The sequence below is a fragment of the Saprolegnia diclina genome (genome assembly GCF_000281045.1).
Source record: "Saprolegnia diclina VS20 unplaced genomic scaffold supercont1.31, whole genome shotgun sequence".
Taxonomy (NCBI): Eukaryota; Oomycota; class Saprolegniomycetes; order Saprolegniales; family Saprolegniaceae; genus Saprolegnia; species Saprolegnia diclina.
In genome coordinates this window covers 137,830-153,734 of record NW_008246098.1, presented here as the reverse complement: position 1 = coordinate 153,734, position 15,905 = coordinate 137,830, and the positions used below count along the sequence as shown (strand labels likewise).

At 58.4% G+C, this 15,905-nt stretch overlaps 8 protein-coding genes across 8 annotated transcripts in view; 4 read left to right on the top strand and 4 right to left on the bottom strand.

The window, feature by feature from the left end:
• Positions 1–1,081: 1,081 nt before the first annotated feature.
• SDRG_09655 (hypothetical protein) lies at positions 1,082–2,702 on the bottom strand (the record flags this gene model as incomplete). The annotated part of the gene is made up of 4 exons (XM_008615603.1): positions 1,082–1,238; positions 1,283–1,320; positions 1,359–1,723; positions 2,690–2,702. 4 exons carry the CDS (start codon positions 2,700–2,702, stop codon positions 1,082–1,084), a joined length of 573 nt encoding a protein of 190 aa, XP_008613825.1.
• A 363-nt stretch (positions 2,703–3,065) lies between these two features.
• SDRG_09654 (hypothetical protein) lies at positions 3,066–4,443 on the top strand. Its single transcript, XM_008615602.1, has one exon. The coding sequence runs from the start codon at positions 3,081–3,083 to the stop codon at positions 4,383–4,385; it is 1,305 nt and encodes a 434-aa protein (XP_008613824.1). The 5' UTR covers positions 3,066–3,080; the 3' UTR covers positions 4,386–4,443.
• A 463-nt stretch (positions 4,444–4,906) lies between these two features.
• SDRG_09653 (hypothetical protein) lies at positions 4,907–6,506 on the top strand. The gene is made up of 2 exons (XM_008615601.1): positions 4,907–4,953; positions 5,023–6,506. Exon 2 carries the CDS (start codon positions 5,266–5,268, stop codon positions 6,457–6,459), a length of 1,194 nt encoding a protein of 397 aa, XP_008613823.1. The 5' UTR covers positions 4,907–4,953; positions 5,023–5,265; the 3' UTR covers positions 6,460–6,506.
• Positions 6,507–8,595: 2,089 nt separating this feature from the next.
• On the top strand, positions 8,596–9,363 carry SDRG_09652 (hypothetical protein). Its single transcript, XM_008615600.1, has one exon. It carries the CDS (start codon positions 8,914–8,916, stop codon positions 9,262–9,264), a length of 351 nt encoding a protein of 116 aa, XP_008613822.1. The 5' UTR covers positions 8,596–8,913; the 3' UTR covers positions 9,265–9,363.
• Positions 9,353–12,095, bottom strand: SDRG_09651 (hypothetical protein). Its single transcript, XM_008615599.1, has 14 exons — positions 11,750–12,095; positions 11,489–11,709; positions 11,339–11,444; positions 11,190–11,289; positions 11,014–11,140; positions 10,889–10,967; positions 10,697–10,844; positions 10,524–10,653; positions 10,339–10,455; positions 10,115–10,289; positions 10,020–10,064; positions 9,855–9,975; positions 9,696–9,809; positions 9,353–9,653 (listed from the first exon to the last, which is right to left on the bottom strand). Exons 1-14 carry the CDS (start codon positions 12,055–12,057, stop codon positions 9,396–9,398), a joined length of 2,049 nt encoding a protein of 682 aa, XP_008613821.1. The 5' UTR covers positions 12,058–12,095; the 3' UTR covers positions 9,353–9,395.
• A 683-nt stretch (positions 12,096–12,778) lies between these two features.
• Positions 12,779–15,905, top strand: part of SDRG_09648 — a 4,772-nt gene continuing 1,645 nt past the window's right edge. The window contains exons 1-2 of the mRNA XM_008615596.1: positions 12,779–13,106; positions 13,152–13,466. Of these exons, the coding sequence (XP_008613818.1) occupies positions 12,823–13,106; positions 13,152–13,419 (552 nt within the window). The 5' untranslated portion in view covers positions 12,779–12,822 and the 3' untranslated portion in view covers positions 13,420–13,466. Of the gene's footprint in view, positions 13,107–13,151 lie in introns of the transcript that reaches the window.
• SDRG_09650 (hypothetical protein) lies at positions 13,625–13,948 on the bottom strand (the record flags this gene model as incomplete). The annotated part of the gene is made up of 3 exons (XM_008615598.1): positions 13,625–13,756; positions 13,798–13,849; positions 13,902–13,948. 3 exons carry the CDS (start codon positions 13,946–13,948, stop codon positions 13,625–13,627), a joined length of 231 nt encoding a protein of 76 aa, XP_008613820.1.
• The window catches only part of SDRG_09649 (hypothetical protein), a gene marked incomplete at both ends in the record, with an annotated part of 1,231 nt that continues 256 nt past the window's right edge, over positions 14,931–15,905 (bottom strand). Inside the window, 3 exons of the mRNA XM_008615597.1 lie at positions 14,931–15,311; positions 15,455–15,625; positions 15,665–15,863. Coding sequence (XP_008613819.1) covers positions 14,931–15,311; positions 15,455–15,625; positions 15,665–15,863 — 751 coding nt within the window. The remainder of the gene's footprint in view (positions 15,312–15,454; positions 15,626–15,664; positions 15,864–15,905) is intronic.

Below are 15,905 nucleotides of genomic sequence, written 5' to 3'. Positions count from 1 at the left end.
GGTGCGCATGGTGTGAGGAAGACGGGAAAAGGAAAAGTGAAATTGAATGAGCGCAACGATGGCGCGGTGAGCTCGCACCAGACGGCGACAGCGAACACCGTACTGTCCCGCCAGGCGCGCCGGCTTTTTAAACATATGGTACAGAGTAAGAAAGGACGCATTACGATGTCTTCGAAGAACCTCGGACCGTCTTGGAGGACGTGGTACATCTAAGTTGCTGTCGTACCGGTAACATTGGGGCTGATCAATGGAGGCGAATAGCCCTTCATGCGACCCGTCGTGTACATTTTGTATTTGCAATTAGAGGCATCGACCAGGGTCCTTGGAGAGGCAGAGTCCAACACCCTTCAATGTCTAAACGAATCATTTCGTCGTCGCCTCGCATCTCTGGAACGGCCAGTGTGCAACGGCAATGCGCATGCACGCGTCGACAGCAACAGCTGTGTTCCATGGACGCTGGCTTTGTTGTTGAAATGAGTTACCTACTGGTACATGTATTAACATGCAATTATATAGTGAAGATGGTGGACTTCCTAGTGCGCTCGTGAGGTTTGGCCGGTACGTCAAGCTGAGGGCGCTTGGTCGGGGCTCGGGATTGAGTTGGGAATGAGGTAGCGAGCACACCAAGGGCGGCGCGTAGGGCATGGAGCGACTCTGCAAGCGAAGGCACCACGGCGCGGCGAGCGAAGCGCTGGATATGCAATCGCGTGGTTGTAGCGGCTTTGATCGCGAGCGCAGCAGCGGGAAGGGGCGTCAATGTCGTGCGGAACACGCGGGTGTTGCGTTCAAGCCAAAGACGGTATCAAACGCAAGCGCACAAGATCGGCGCAGAGGGCACGGATGGTCGACATGTGAGCTGAGAACGGCAGAGCGACGGCATCGTAGAGGAAGCCACCGACCGACGACGGGAGTTGCAGCTGCAAGATTTCGCGCATCGGGTCAAAAGCGCGCCAGACCGCGCGGATGAATGGGCAGTGCACTAGAGGATGGTCGTACGTTTCGCGGGCGGGCTCATCACAGAGCGGGCAGTGTCGGGCATCCGGGCTGAGGAAGTGCAAGCTGGACCGGACCGCCACAGCTTTCAACGCGACTCGGTACACAAAATCGCCGTACCGCGGGAGGACATGAGCGGGTTGCCGTAGTGGGACAAATGCAGCAACTTGGTTGCTGGTAATAGGTCGGCGGAGATGCCAAGGTGGTGCGCCGGCAGCACACGCCAGTCGATGTTTGGACGACGTCTGTAGCCAGCAAGGCAGATCTCTACGAGCGCAGCTGAGGCTACGTGAGGTCCGAGCTCGACGAGCCAGGTCGGGGCAGGATCTGGGTGCGACAGGTGCAATGAGAGGGAAGCATCCAACGATAGCGATCGCGAGCAGCCGGATCCAGCGACGGGGTGGCTGCAGCACTGGAAAAAGTCGTGGCAATTGCTCGGCGAGGTCAGCGACAGTGTGTCCGAGGGCTTGAAAGCTGTCCACGTGCGTGTAGCCTTGAACGGCAAGCATCTCGACATGCACAGCGTTGTCGTGTGCGAGCCACTTGAGCTTGCTGGACGTCGGAAGATGTGCGTTGTGCCAAAGCGGAAGACGGTGCGTCACAAGCAAGCCATGGATGGTGTAGACGGTCGAGAACCACGCAAGGAGGACCGCCGGCCAACGTGGCGGAATGGACGCTGGCTTTTCTGCATCCAGTCCGTCGTGGGGCGCGATCAATATAGGAGCAAGGGCTACGTAGTTTTCTAGTTTTGGCAGCCGAAACAATGTAGACATAGCATGTATAGTAGGTGTTGGAGTTTTGTCACGTGTCAAACGATTATATATAAGCCATTTAAATGATTCAATGGCTTGCTGAACGAGATCGCCAGTCGTGTGTGTCACTCTGAGGTCGTGACGCGGCGCAAATCAGACTCATATCCTGCGTCAGATGGGAAATGCGATTCCAACTGTGATCCCTTGTTGACCGCACGTTTCTTAGAACAAAACTTGTCTCGTGAACATTGCCGTTGCACCACTGTAGAGGTAGCTTCTACCTACGTTCCTTCTCAACGTGTGGACGTCGATTTACCTTCCTTCACACGGACTTGGGCACCACTTGGTTGTGAATCCAGTGCCTGGGTTGCATCGTGTGCATCGGAAGGCGACGGCACCGGTGCTGTCGTTGTCGCCAGCAGTGTCGCTATCGCAATCGGGTAACGACCGAGAGTGTGTATGAGAGCAATGCGTTGACTTGTGCTCGCCGCGTTGCATCGTGTCGACAGACATCAAGGCAGGATGCGGTATCGTGGGAACTGAGGCTCAGACTGAGAGTAATCAGTGTCAAAAGTCAGAGGTCGTCCAACTTCCTTTCACACTTAGCTACAGTGCATAATCTATCTGTCTTCTCACCCAAAAAGGCTCGGTTTGGCGCTCGTCGACAGCGGCGAGGTCGTTGCTAGCAGCAAACGCGACAACCGCTCTACAAAATGCAGAAAGCTTTCTTAGATAGGGATTTCGGTGCCTGTAGAACTGTTTTCGGGGAATCCGATCCTGTACGTCAGAGACGAAATCATCGGACGACGGCGCTTCATTCAGCACGGCTTGGTCAATATTTTCCTAAAAAGGATCAGCGTTCGTCGGCGCTGTTGCTACACCTTTGCTTTGCAGCACGTCGTGTGGTTTTTTGAAACGGCAAAGTGCGTCAGGACGCAGGAAACAGCCGACTTTCATTTGTCGCGGCAAATGAGACTCCACCAGCCCTTCCGAGCACCCTTCCGAGAAGAAGACAGCACTGCAGAAGCACCAACTCAGGGTGAGTCCGGTAACCGGGCCCCCCCTGCTCTCTCCACCCCACACACTCCGATTCCAACTCAGATGCAGATGTAACGTATTCGAAGAACGAGGCCTGCCCTAGTCCTAGCGTATCGAAAATACTATCAGCGATCGTGTGGCTCTGCCCCATGTCAATTCCAGCGCATCAGTGCGACCTTGCATGACCCCAGCTCCTTCTTTGCCTCAAAAACAGCAGCCAGTTGGTCTGTGCACGCAATTCTAGGCGGCTCGTGTCCTTCCCATTCTCACTTTTCCTTTTCCCGTCTTCCTCACACCATGCGCACCGCTTACCTTCTCGCGACCTTGGCTGCGGTGGCTGCCAGCGCCGACCTCACACCCGCCGAGCGCAAGGAGCTCACGGCCGACTTGAAGGAGTGGCAGGCTCTCTTTGGCCAAGAGGCGCTCACCGAGGGCTTCCTCCCGCCCCTCGAAGGCCTCACCATTGGCGAGTCCAACGACGAGCTCCTCGTCCGCATGAAGGCCGCCAAGCAGCGCGTGCCCGAGCTCGCCAAGGAGAACCCGGACGCCTCCTTCACCCACCTCTCGCCGCTCGCGCTCCTCACCAAGGACGAGTTCAAGCACTACGTCATGAAGTCGTTCAAGCGCGGCAAGCGCGCGCTCCGAGCCGAAAAGGTCGACTGGGCCAGCGTCGGCGCCGCGTCGGCCACTGGCAGTGTGGACTGGACCGCCGACTCCAAGTGCGTCAACCCCGTCAAGAGCCAGGGCAGCTGCGGGTCGTGCTGGGCCTTCTCAGGCACCGGCACTGTCGAGTCGGCGCACTGCATTGCGACTGGGACGCTCCTCGACCTCTCGGACCAGCAGACCACGAGCTGCGCCTCGAGCGCTGGCAACGGCTGCGACGGCGGCCTCGAAGACCGCGCCATCACGTGGATCCACGACAACGGCGGCCTCTGTCTCTCCAAGGACTACCCGTACACGTCCGGCTCGTCGGGCCAAACCGGCTCGTGCAAGTCGTCGTGCACCAAGCAGAAGCTCGCGATTGGCGCGACTGTCAACATCAAGGGCGAGGGACCGCTCGAGACGGCGCTCAAGACGCAGCCGGTGGCTGTTGCCGTCGAGGCTGGCAACGACGTGTGGCAGTACTACAAGGGCGGCGTGGTGTCGCAGTGCCCGGGCGCGCAGTCGGACCACGCCGTGATTGCGGTCGGGTACGGCTCGGAGAACGGCAAGGACTTTTTTAAGATCCGCAACTCGTGGGGTGCCAACTGGGGCGAGAAGGGCTACATCAAGCTCCAGCGCGGTGTCGGTGGCAAGGGCATGTGCAACGTGGCCGAAGAGCCGGCGTACCCCAAGATCACGGCGGGCCCGACGAGCAAGCCGACAGACGGTCCGACGAGCAAGCCAACCAGCGGCCCTACCCCCAAGCCATCGACCAAGCCGACGACCAAGCCAACTACCAAGCCTTCGGAGAAGCCGACCGAGGACCCGTCGGACGAGCCTTCGGAGGACCCGACGCCGGCGCCAACCAAGCGCCCAACGCAGCGCCCGACGAAGCGACCGCGCACGACGCGCCCCAAGACGCCGTCCCCGACGGACGATGACTTTGGTGTCGATCCGTAAGCGCTCGAAAAGGAGCGATTTTGATGTTCCCAATACAATTTGTGTCTTAAATGCTTGAACTTGCTTTTGTCGAATGCGTTGATTTGGGGAGAGTGAACTGGCACGCGTCCGCCCATGTCACCCCCGTGCAAAGTAGCCTTCACGCAGCGTAGGTCGGCAAGACACGACTGGTCTTCACTGAACTCACCAAACTGCCACATTCTAGTCATTCCAATCATTCTACAATTTGTAGTCGTTCTGGTCATTCTAGTCATTCTAGTCATTCTAGTCATTCTAGTCATTCTAGTCCGTCTCTACCACAACCGCACAGCGTTCGAATCGTCGCATTCGGCAAAGTGAGGCCGACTGCATCAAACCTCAGACGCATCGCTCGGCTCTTCAAACCGAAGTTCGAACTCGGGGGCGTTTCAACAGATTTGGACAAAACAGGGTGACGTCGTAACGCCTAGGACAAATAGAGGGCTCCAAACGTCAACTTTCGTGCAGTGCAGACGGCATCTCTGCGATCAAACTGCAAATGATTCGAGTGGGCTTTTTCCGGTGCTCTGATAGCGTTCCCAGCGTCCAGGTAGGGCGCCCACAACGCCTGCACCGTTAGGGATGCTTCTGAACTCATACCATCCGCTGACAATAATAGAGTGCGCAGTTGTGCGATCGGTCCATTATTGACACATCGTGCTCCGTCGACGGCAGCTCGTTGGTTGGCGCACCGCACGAAAGTTGCGTGTGACTAGCCCGGCTGTCGAAGTTCGAAGTCTGGCAGAGGCACGGACGCAATTGGCACAAGGCCGTTGTCGCCACCTGTGGAACCACGTGGTCGCGAGCGCAATCCCAGCGTCGCGAGAGACGAACGACGTCGGTCGCCGGGCGCCGCCCCTCCATGCCGTCCACCAAGATGAAGGAGTACATCATGCACAAGCTCTTTGAGCTGCCCAGCTACACGCCGATCCGCGTGTTCCAGCGCCGGTCGACGTCCGCGTCCGTCGGGGATACGCCGTCGTCCGAGTGGTTTGACCACATCCTCGACGAAGCGCACCCGCTGCCCGAAGGCCTTGTCATGGTCTCGCCCGTCATGACGCACGCGGCCTTCCAGTCGCCGACGCCGCCGTCGCCGCCAGGCACACCGACGCGACCGACGCGGTCGTTCTCGCTCGACACGCACCTCTCGAAAGGCACGCGCTGGGCCGTCGTCAACGGTCTCCAGCAGCGGATACGCGCGCGGCTCACGTGGACGCGGCGCCGGTCCGCCGACGACGCGTCATTGCATACGGACACGGACAGCGACGACGACACGGGCGTCATCGTCCCGAGCGTCATCATCGAGACCGTGCACGGCGAGAAGCACCAAAAGTCGTCAACATCGTCATCGTCATCGTCATCGTCGACGCTCGAGTTTTACGACACGACGACGTCAATCTCGTCGCCGCCGCTCGACGCAATCTCGGAAGAGGACGATGGGAAGAAGCACATCACGTTCAGCATGGCGCCGATGGTCCGGCACATGTACTTTGCCGTCGAGAGCTACGAAGAATGGGTCATTCGCGTCTCGAACGGGTACGCGACCTGCGACCTGCGGCCGGCCCACGTCAAGCTCCACGCGTTCTGCACCAAGAGCCTCACGTACCTCAAGTACCGCGAGAGCCCGTGCGTCGAAGTCTTTGCGCTGGGCGCCCACGACATTTCCATGTGGCGGACCCTTGGCCACCACAACTGGACACGCGACGCGGTGCCAGCGCCGCACGAAGAGACGATGCAGCAGCACGACAATAATGTTGATAGCGATGAGTATACCAAGGACGGGCTGGCGTCACCGACAAGCCCGCTGACGGACGACGAAGGAGAGAACGACCCGCACAGCTGCAGCGACCGAGACGACGACGATGAAGATATCCAAGTCGAGCTGGAGCGCGTGCCGTTTGTGCCCCAGAACGCCGACTTGCAGCCGCTCCTCGACGTCATCAATGCCACCGTGGGCAAGGGCGATACGCTCTTCACGCTGGCCGACATGATGCACTTTTGCTGCGAACTCGAGTACCCAAAGCGAGACGGCCGCGATGAAGATGGCTGGTGCTAAGACCTTGACGTGTAATAAACCCTGTTTCTATTTTACGACAAGCGCGCTGCGGGCGCCACGTCATATGCCGCCGATGGCCATTGGCAGAAGGCGTGTGGTTTTGACCAATCACATGCGCGGTAGCCAATTCTGAAGCTCGCCAGGACGCTCGAACGGCTGCATGGACGCGGACCGGCGCTGCATAGATAGGAAGGTGCAAGTTCAATGTGGACTCGAGGCACGCGTCCGATTCATCAAGCACGACAGTGCAGTGCCGTTAGCTCGTTGCAACACCTTTGACCTTGATTCAGAGTTTTCGAAACGAACCAGATCTGAACGTGTGGGTGACGGTATTACAATTAGTGAATTTGGGTTATAGATTTAGATAAGGACATCGATTTACAGGGTGGTCGCACGTAGGTGGAAGTCGTCGAGGTGTCGGTCTCGCGGCGGTTGTCGCTGGATATCAGTCGCGATGGCTCAACGCGCTGGACGACCCGAAGTAGTGCCCACCGATAAATGTACCCGCAGTTAGCACCAAGACGCTTCCTCGGTTGTGTCCGTGCTGAGCAGGGTCGCTGACGTGCTTGGTGTCGGCGGCGGTACCGTCATTTGTGAGGCTGCGGCCGTTGACAGCGCTGCGGCGCCAGTGGCGGGCGGCGTGGCGAACCGTCGAGTTCATGGGTGCGTGCATCGCAGTCGGTTGAGGTGATTCAACGAGGCAAATTGGAAACTGGCAAACTTGTTGGGACAAAACCTGGATGACGGACCAGCATTCGTGGTGCATGTTCCCTGCACACCACCAACGGAATAAGCTTGACACGCAGGACGGTGGAAACCATAGAACCGGCGCATATCCCACGACAGGATGTCGCTCTCGTACTGGTTACAAGTCGTTACTACTGGGCGCGTACCCACAGCGACGCCACCGGAACCTACTTGCTTTGCAAGCGACAAAGACACGTCGACAGTTCAACATTGCAAGTCGGTCGCTTTCTTCAGAATCTTCTTTCATTCACGTTGCCGCTGACGGAGCTTCATAGGGCGATAAGCCATAGGGCTACGAGTAGCGTTAGCTGGGCGGCAACGACCATGAGTACTTTAGTATTGTTGGTGCAGTTTGCCGTGCCTCCTCGCAATGTGTCAACTGCGCCTTCGCTTTTATGCGCGACTATCGCCGCAGTCTCACCACTGCGTTTCTGCGTCCGAGCCGGAAGGTATCGTTTCTGGCGGTGAAATTCCAAGTAGTCGTTCGACATGCACTGAAAGCCAAGCACCTCTTTCAAGACTAAACTACTGGTACTGGGGCAACCCTAGTGTTGGTGCCACGGCGGACGAGGCGGGTTCTCTTCTTGACCGGGACGCAAGCATCCTCTGCGCCGTGATCTTTGGTCCTTCTCTGCTTCCAGATTTGGTCGTCCAGATCGCAGGGCCCTTTGCGGAAAACACTTTGACTTCCAGGAAACAGCCTTCGCAAGGCAAATAATATGACCTGTCTGTGTCGAACAGCAGCGGTACCAGCACCCTGGGTCGGACCGGCAGTGTAGCCGTCTGACATCCGACGTCGGCTACACTGCCGGCCCCGACGGCGGCGAGGTGCTCCGACTTTACACCAGCCTCTCCACTAATGTGACTCTGGATGAGCGAGGTCAACCACGTATGCCGTAGCTCCTCGAACAGTAGACCAGAGAACCAAAAGACGGATAGCTTTGGACAAGGGTCCACTGTTTATGGACCCTTGCTTTGTGTGAACGCGACCCCATTGGCAGTCGCATCTCCGGTAACACGCAGCAGACTCGACTTCAACTTGGACAACTCACAAATCGTCGCCATGTTAATCTAGTTCTGGCCTTGCCCAACGACGCGAGAGAATGGCGGCAACCTGCGTCACGCGCTCGGCGCCGATTTTACGCACAGCCGTTGCCATTAGGTTTGCCTTTCATAGACGACCGTGCCTGACAGCTGCAAGTGCGAGTAGGCGCCTTCGGGCAGCGCTGCATGCACTAGAAAACGGAATTGCATTCCGTTGACGGCCACTGAGCTCCCGCGTTGCTCTCGGTTGGCACCGGCAATGAGACCCTAACGTTATGAGGCATACAGTCCCTGTTTCACCATTGCGCACACCATAATGCATGGTGAGTGTGCTGAAGTCGAAGTCGATTCGACGAGAGCAACGGAACTGCCAGATGGACCGACCCAGGGTCGACCTGACCTGCAGCTCAGGCTTGTGCTCCCCTTGCTCTCAAATAAAATAGCAAGCTCGTTGATTACTCGAATGCTCGGTTGAGCAAGCACCAGACGAAACAAGGCAAGCCACCAATCAATGGCAGCGCTTCCGAGCCAATTTGGACCGATGGACTCGCCACGCCGAGTGTCGGATTGAGAATGATGGTCTTTTGGCTCCACGACCTTCATTCGACATAACCGCACTCCAAATGTCCTGCCATCATTTCCCAACTTGCCTTGACCACAACCATGAGCTCTGTCTTCCGCCACGCTGCTCGCCACGGGCGCCGCACGGTCCACGCTAACGGCCGTCGTCTCACAACGGATGCCACCGCCGACGCCAAGGAGTTGTACGGCCGCAAGCAGCAGCAGCAATGGCAGCGCTACTGGGGCCACTCCCGGGGCTGCGGCGGCGGCGCCATCTTTGCGATTGCTACGTTTGCCGGCGGGTACTATATCGGATCGTCGTCGTCGTCGGCAAGCGACGCGAGTCGTCGCGATTGGCAACAGGAGCTGCGCGACGACAACCGCGAGCTGAAGCGGCGTCTCGACGACCTCCAGCGCCTTGTCGCCAACGCCCCGCCCACGACTGGTCCGTAAAGAAACCTTGGACGAGCGATAACTTGAATCACCACTGCGTAATCCCCGATGCGCTCGCCTGAGAGTTAATGCATGCAAATGCAGCCTGTATGGGGACGATCTATGACATTATGGTTGGTTACATGACGCAACTAGCGCTTCTTGGAGAGCCAGTTGATGCCGACGCCGAGGCCCACGACGCAGACGCCAAGCGCGACCGCCATCCACTGCGCCGAACCCGTGTCCTTCTTGAACCGCTTGGGCTTGGTGAGCGACCGGTCTTTGGGTGCGGCGGCAACGACGACGGGTGCGTCAAGGTCCAGCTTTTCAAGCGGCGCAGGCTCGTCGTTGCCGTCGTCAATGGGCTCCAGTGGGGCAACGGGGGCCAGAACGGGCGACGGGGGCGGTAGCTACACTCGGCTATAGGATACCATCGAAATATAACTACGCACCAAAGCGGCCACACGCTGCAGCACGACAGGGTGGTACGGCTCGCCCGTCGTCTTGGCTTCCTTGCAGCCTTCCCAGACGTCCATGAGCACGTTCATGCCGTAGTAGTTTTGGATCTAATGGCCACTCAACTTGGTGAAAGAGACAAATATGGTCTCAACCTCGGCCAGGACGTCGCAAATGGTGTAGACATTGACAAGGCTGCTTACAAACGTCACCAGCCGCGGCAGCGTCGTTGGGTCGTCGACCTTCCACGCCCGGTGACGAATGTGCAAGCGTGTCCTACACACCAATAAGACTCTTCGCACACCATTTGTTGACGATACCACAGTGCATGCCACTGCGGCTGCGAAGCAAACTCGTTCTGGGACCTACAAATGAGCTTGTATCCTGGACTCGTAGGCCAGAGGTGGTTCAGTACCACTCGTTCACTGCGTTAAAGTCGCATGAACCCTTGAGGAAGAGACTCTCGAGCACGAGACGCTTTTGCCCGTCCGAGAGCTCGTCGTACGTGACCTGGCTCAGCTCCATTGTCAATACGGGGTCCACGGGCTGCCCGAGCCACTGGGCAATGCTACTGGGCGTTGGCAGGTCGACTAGATGATTTTTGTGTGTGTGAGAGGCACGGAGAGAGGGATGGCGTACCGAGTGCGTGGTACCAGTGCTCCCACTCGATCGAGAGCGGAATGTCCTCGACCAGAGTAAAGTACTCTTCGCAGTACATTTTGAACTCTTCGCTCGTGACGCTGCCCGTCTCAAACCCTGAGTTCGCACGTCAGATATTCGTTTCTGGTTTCTGGTTTCTGATTTCTAGTTTTGGAGGTTCGTACCAGAAATGTAGGCCGACACAAAAAAGTCAAACGTGTCCTTCCCGACCATGGCTTGCAGCGCGAGGAGGCAGAGGTAGCCCTTCTCCCGGGCAATGACGCTGAAGCGATCCATCGAGTGGTGGTCCATGCGCTAGAATTCCAGTTCAGATCGACTCGCAGACGAAAAATCGTACCAGACGCGTGTTGGCAGGCGACTCGGTGTCGAAGGCGTGGCAGAGCTGGTTGTAGCCCGACCAAACGAGCTCCGTCGTCTCGACCTCGCTTCCGTCCAGCTGCTTGAGGAGTTCGAGCCAGAGGTACTTTGCCCAGCCTTCGCTCAGCCTACAATTGTCGTCGCAATCTAGACTACAACCTGGTCATCGTACCAGACGTCGTGCCACGTTTCGTGCGGCGCGAGGAACGACAACCAGTGTCGGGCAACGCTTTCGACGAGAAGCGAGCGCGCTACACCAGATGTGAGCGTCGGTTGTGACCAGAGTCGAGTGCGTACTCAGACACGTTTGGGTCGTCACGACCAGACACGGGTAGAGCGCCGTCTGGAAGCAAAACTCGGCGGGCACAATCACAATGTTGAGTTCCGACCAGACAAACTCGTGGCCCGTGAGCGCCTCTGCGAGCTACGTCCACGCTCGTCAGCGCAAGGGATGGAAGCGTTGTCGTGGGTACCTCGAGGTGCAGCGGCAGCTGCGACACGGCGTCGAACGTCGCTTCGATTTCAATGTCTTCGGTCGCAAAGAGAGTCGACATTTGCGGCGCGAGCGAGAAGCTACTCCATTCCGTGAGCCTCCTACGGATGGGAGGTAGACGTGGCGTACAGCTCCATGGGCGCGACGACGAGCGCGAGGGCGTGCGATGGCACGGGCAATGTCTGCCGATACGTCCACGTCTGCATGCCATTCTCGGCCAGCGTCGGTGCGGCGCCTACATAGCTACACTGAGACGCACAGGAGGAAACGCGTTCGGACCTCGCGTTGGCGCGCTCACGACAGCGATCGTCGAGGACAAGGTTGTGATCTCGGCCGTGTAGGGGTACTTCATGCAGAGCGCAGCGGGAATCGGAAGCAGCGCCGAGGCGTACGACGGGTACGACTGCGTGACGAGCCACGTGCCACCGTCGCTGCTCTTGGTATCGTCGAGCCAGTGGCAGGCGAGGCCGTTGGGCGCCGTCGAGTACGAAATGGCAATGCTACGTGCCGATGAGGACGTGGAAGATCGATACGACATACGTGAAGGGCGCGAGTGTGTTGGGCGGGAGGTTGATGAGCAGCATCGAGTGGCCCGAAGGCACGGGGTTGGCGACGACCTGCGTCGCGCTCTCGGCGCCGTTGATGCGCACGGCGCGGATCGCGAGGCCGTTGACTTCGAGCGGGACGAGGCCGTTTGTCGGCGCGACCGCGAGGGTGTACGTCGCCGTCGCGTGCACGACGCGCTGGTCAAAGTCGACCGTGGCGGCCCAGTGCAGGTGCGAGTAGGCGCCTTCGGGCAGCGCTGCGTGCACGGCCGAGGCCACGGAGCTCCAGTCTTCGCTCTCCATCGCAGTCGGTTGACACACCACGTGGACGAGGCAGGAAGTTGAATGCTACATTGCGGCGATGCCATTGGCTGCGCCATTTTGACGCCGTCAACAGGCACGAATAGCCGACACTGGCGCGTTTTATACAAACCGGATTCGAATGTTTCGAACATCCTGGCTGCGTGCCACCTGAAGGACAGTCAGTTGGCCGCAAAGCATCGCTCTACTACAAGCATCACAAGGGCGCAAGGTACAAGCGATACAACGAGTGTCGTGGCTTTGCTTGGCGCAATGCGGAGACGATAGGTCAAGTTGCAGGTGGGCGAGTCCGGGCAACCGTAACGCCCGAGCACGTGGCGAAATCTCGTGTGTCCATGACGCAAAACTAGATCTCGGAGGTCGATCGGCACGTTCAGAGCTATTCCGCAGGCTTCGATTGCGTAGTCGCGGCAGCAGCAGCACTGCTTTCCATAGCATGATCTCTTCTGGTGCTGCCTCGCTTGCCGCTGTTAGCAAACTTGACCCCACTACAGTTTAGCTGCAAAAATAATATTTGCAAACCAAAGAGTGTCCTTACTAAACAAGGAGATCAAGGCAGGCTCTGGCGATGCAATTGACCAAGCCGTGCGCAGGGTCGTCACTGGCACACACGAAGGTTACGTCGCCTCCGTTCCTGACGCCGCTGTTTTAAACACTGCAACGGGCTGCATCCGTATACCTGTTTTCATAAACGACTCGGATTGTGGCCACACCCACAGAAAGGCCCGCTTCTTGAACCGACTGTTGATGTTTTTTGCGCTCGGTCGACGTCGCGCGACCGCTTGTGGCCGGCGATGGCTCCATGCGCCAGCTCTCAAGCTCTCGAGCCCTGAGGCCATGGAGGCCTTTGGTGCCGGCCTTGCGCCGCACGTGCCATGCCCTTCGACCGTCTTCCTCGTCGGCGACCTCGGCTGCGGCAAGACGTGCTTCGCCCGCGGCTTTGTGCGCGCATGGACGGACGACGCGGATATGCACGTCACATCGCCGACGTATCTGCTTCTCAACACCTACGACGACGCGGCCATGGCGCGGTGCGCAATGCTTTTCTGACGTCGTCTGTGCTGAGATGCTCGTAGATCGCTGTATCACATGGACCTCTATCGACTCGACAGCGTCTCGCCTGTTGATGCCAAGGCCTTGGGCCTCGAGGATGCGTTTGCGTCGAGTGTTAACTTGATTGAGTGGCCTGACCGACTCACGCCTGACCTTGTGCCTGGAGACCGCCTCGAGGTTCACATTGCGTACACCGACACGGAAGATGAACGAGCCGTGCAGCTCAAGGCCTTTGGTTCGACATGGGAAAGCGCGCTTCGCTGGTTCGAGTCCACGCAGGTTCAGCGATAGCTTCATCTAATAGAGAAGGTGGGACACAAAAAGGTTTTCGAGTTCTGTTGTCAAATGGCCCGTCATCCAGAGAACTTTGCAATCAACCTCGCGCTATCGAGGTGATTCCCTCATCGCACAACGCGCTGTGTGAAGCGCGGTCACTGCGATCCATCATGCAAGAGCAAACAAGGCCAATTCATGATGAAGCCAGCTCGTCATAGCATTAGTTGGTGGGCGGCTGGTACGTGTTGGCGTCGTTCCACTCGTCGATCTTCTTCTTGATGAACTCCATCACGACGGGGCTCGGATCGATGAAGAGGTGTGTTTCGTCAAGGTCTTGGATGATAAACTTTTTCTACATGCAGCGTGAGGCAAGCGCCGTCATCGGTGTCGCACCTGCCCAGGCACCGCGTTGAGGTGCTTGAGGTACTGCTTCGTCGGCGGATCGCTATAGCCATCGTTAGCCCACATGCTCGCAGCGGCCCTCGACGGCTACGCACCACTTGACAAGCACGCCCGCGCTCGCGTCCACCCCGCTGCGTCGCATTGCTCAACTCCACCGTAGGCGCGACATCCGGACATCCGTATAAACCTCTGACAATATATCTATACATATTTAAAGATAGAGGTGGTTGACCACCAAATGCGCCAACAAGCAACATTCTATCCAACAAGAGTCCTAATATTATTCCGTCGCGACGTACAGCAGTAGAAGGTGTGCTTGTGGTGAGACCACTATGCGTCATTGCGAAGGAAGGCTCTTTACGGCTACCAGCGCTCGCTGGTTGCGGGCTATAATAGGGTTAGGTGTACCAGCCAATTGAAGTTGCTATGGCTTGGCTGGGACGGTTGTACAGCAATCGCGAACGTCGGGTGCCAGCGTCGCGCCTTGATGGACGATGGATGGCGAGAGCTTGCGCCATTCGCAGGGAGAAACACGCAGCATTCTTCCTACTACGACGTCCAAACGAGCGGTCGCTTCCACGTCATAAAGTGCGGCGTGGAGCGCGGTTTGGTCGGGCGACCGTGCACTGAGAACAGCAAAGCACGTGAGGGTATGCGCGCACGCCAGCTCTTGTCCGTGAAGCGTAGACGCGTTGTTTGTGCCAACCTTATGCCTTCGAAGCCGTGAAGCATGTAGCAGAGCTCCGTTCGTGGTCGAGTTTAGCCACGCAGTACCGCTAACAAACCAGGTAGACGCAGCACCGCCTTGGGCTCTACATTCGAGGTGCAATCTTGCGTGATTTTCCCACGCGATCGCGAGTGCCCCTCTCTCTGCTTCCGTCCGTGGGCTCCTTAGACGCCCGTGAGTCATTGCCGCGCCGATCGATACATAAGCGTGCGCGTCGATGCGACCTGTCACTACGAGCCATGACGATGCGATGCAAACAGCATGCAGCACCCGAGACACGACGTTGCTACCGAGTACGCCTAGTCCAGCACGCACCAACGACCACGACCGAAGCGAGAGCACGCAATCCATGGTCCCACAACAGTCGTATTGTCCGCATCATCATCGCCAACGTAGCTTACATGTCGGCATTGCACTCGTCCAGCAGCACGCGGTCGTAGATCATCTCGAGATGCAAGTCGGTCGACTCGGCGTGGACGTTGGCCATGCGACGTGTCGCACCGTCCGTTGGGTCGTACGCTGCTGTCGTCACCAGCACGTCCCGCGCCAGCAGCACCACCAAGCTCGCATCTTGGCGTCGCCAGAGCGTTCGGAAGCCATGACCGCGCTCGGTCGGATGGCGAGGCCATACAAACACGTCCAGATGCAGCCCGTCGACGTCGCTCCACCCGACATAGTGGGCCAAGGCGCCATGCGGCCACGTGTGCATCGCATGCGGCATGTGGTCCAGCGCAAAGGCGGTCGGCGGCGACGGCCACGCCGGCCATCGGCTCTGCACCTACAGAGCAAGATGAGTCATCGGTTCATTGGCCGCACGGCCACTGGACGATCTCGTGTCATTGAAATATCGTCCCGTGACACTTGGTGTTTCTATGGATTTTTTTACGCGCGACACATTTTCTGTGCCGGCGTCCGACGTACCGAGAAGACGTGGCCGTCAAGGCAGAGACGGAGACCGCACATGCCGAGCCAGCTCCAGAGCACGTCGAGAAAGGACGGCGTCTGCAGCGCACGGACGATCGGCGTCGCGACGCGCCAGGCCCAGACGCCACCGTAGACTGCGTCTGGTGGCATCAACGGTTGCGTCCGCGCCTACGTGCTGCGTCAGCGCCGTCGCCCGACGTGTCGTACCACGTGCGACGTCTGCAAGATGCGGGCAAAGACCGCAAACCCGATCGCGTGCGAGGGCTGTGGAACGGTTGGCGGCGGCAGCTGCGCCGAGAGACTGCTTGTGCTCTCGCCGAGCGTCGCCAAGACCACGTCGAGGCTTCTGGCGAGCGACTCGACGGCGCGGTTGTACGCTTCGTGGAGCTCCGTGTTGTCGTAGATGCTGCCGTCGTACCGCCGACAAAAGTCGTGGATCCTCGACGAC

What these genes read in the sequence shown, in the direction of transcription:
- SDRG_09653 (XM_008615601.1), top strand. Translation starts at nt 5,266, where the DNA reads ATGCCGTCCACCAAGATGAAGGAGTACATCATGCACAAGCTCTTTGAG.
- SDRG_09654 (XM_008615602.1), top strand. Translation starts at nt 3,081, where the DNA reads ATGCGCACCGCTTACCTTCTCGCGACCTTGGCTGCGGTGGCTGCCAGC.
- SDRG_09652 (XM_008615600.1), top strand. Translation starts at nt 8,914, where the DNA reads ATGAGCTCTGTCTTCCGCCACGCTGCTCGCCACGGGCGCCGCACGGTC.
- SDRG_09651 (XM_008615599.1), bottom strand. Translation starts at nt 12,057, where the DNA reads ATGGAGAGCGAAGACTGGAGCTCCGTGGCCTCGGCCGTGCACGCAGCG. An exon ending in TGTGTCGGCCTACATTTCTG is followed by an intron (nt 10,456 to 10,523) that starts GTACGAACCTCC and finishes GTGCGAACTCAG; the next exon opens with GGTTTGAGACGGGCAGCGTC. An exon ending in TTTAACGCAGTGAACGAGTG is followed by an intron (nt 10,065 to 10,114) that starts GTACTGAACCAC and finishes GCTCATTTGTAG; the next exon opens with GTCCCAGAACGAGTTTGCTT.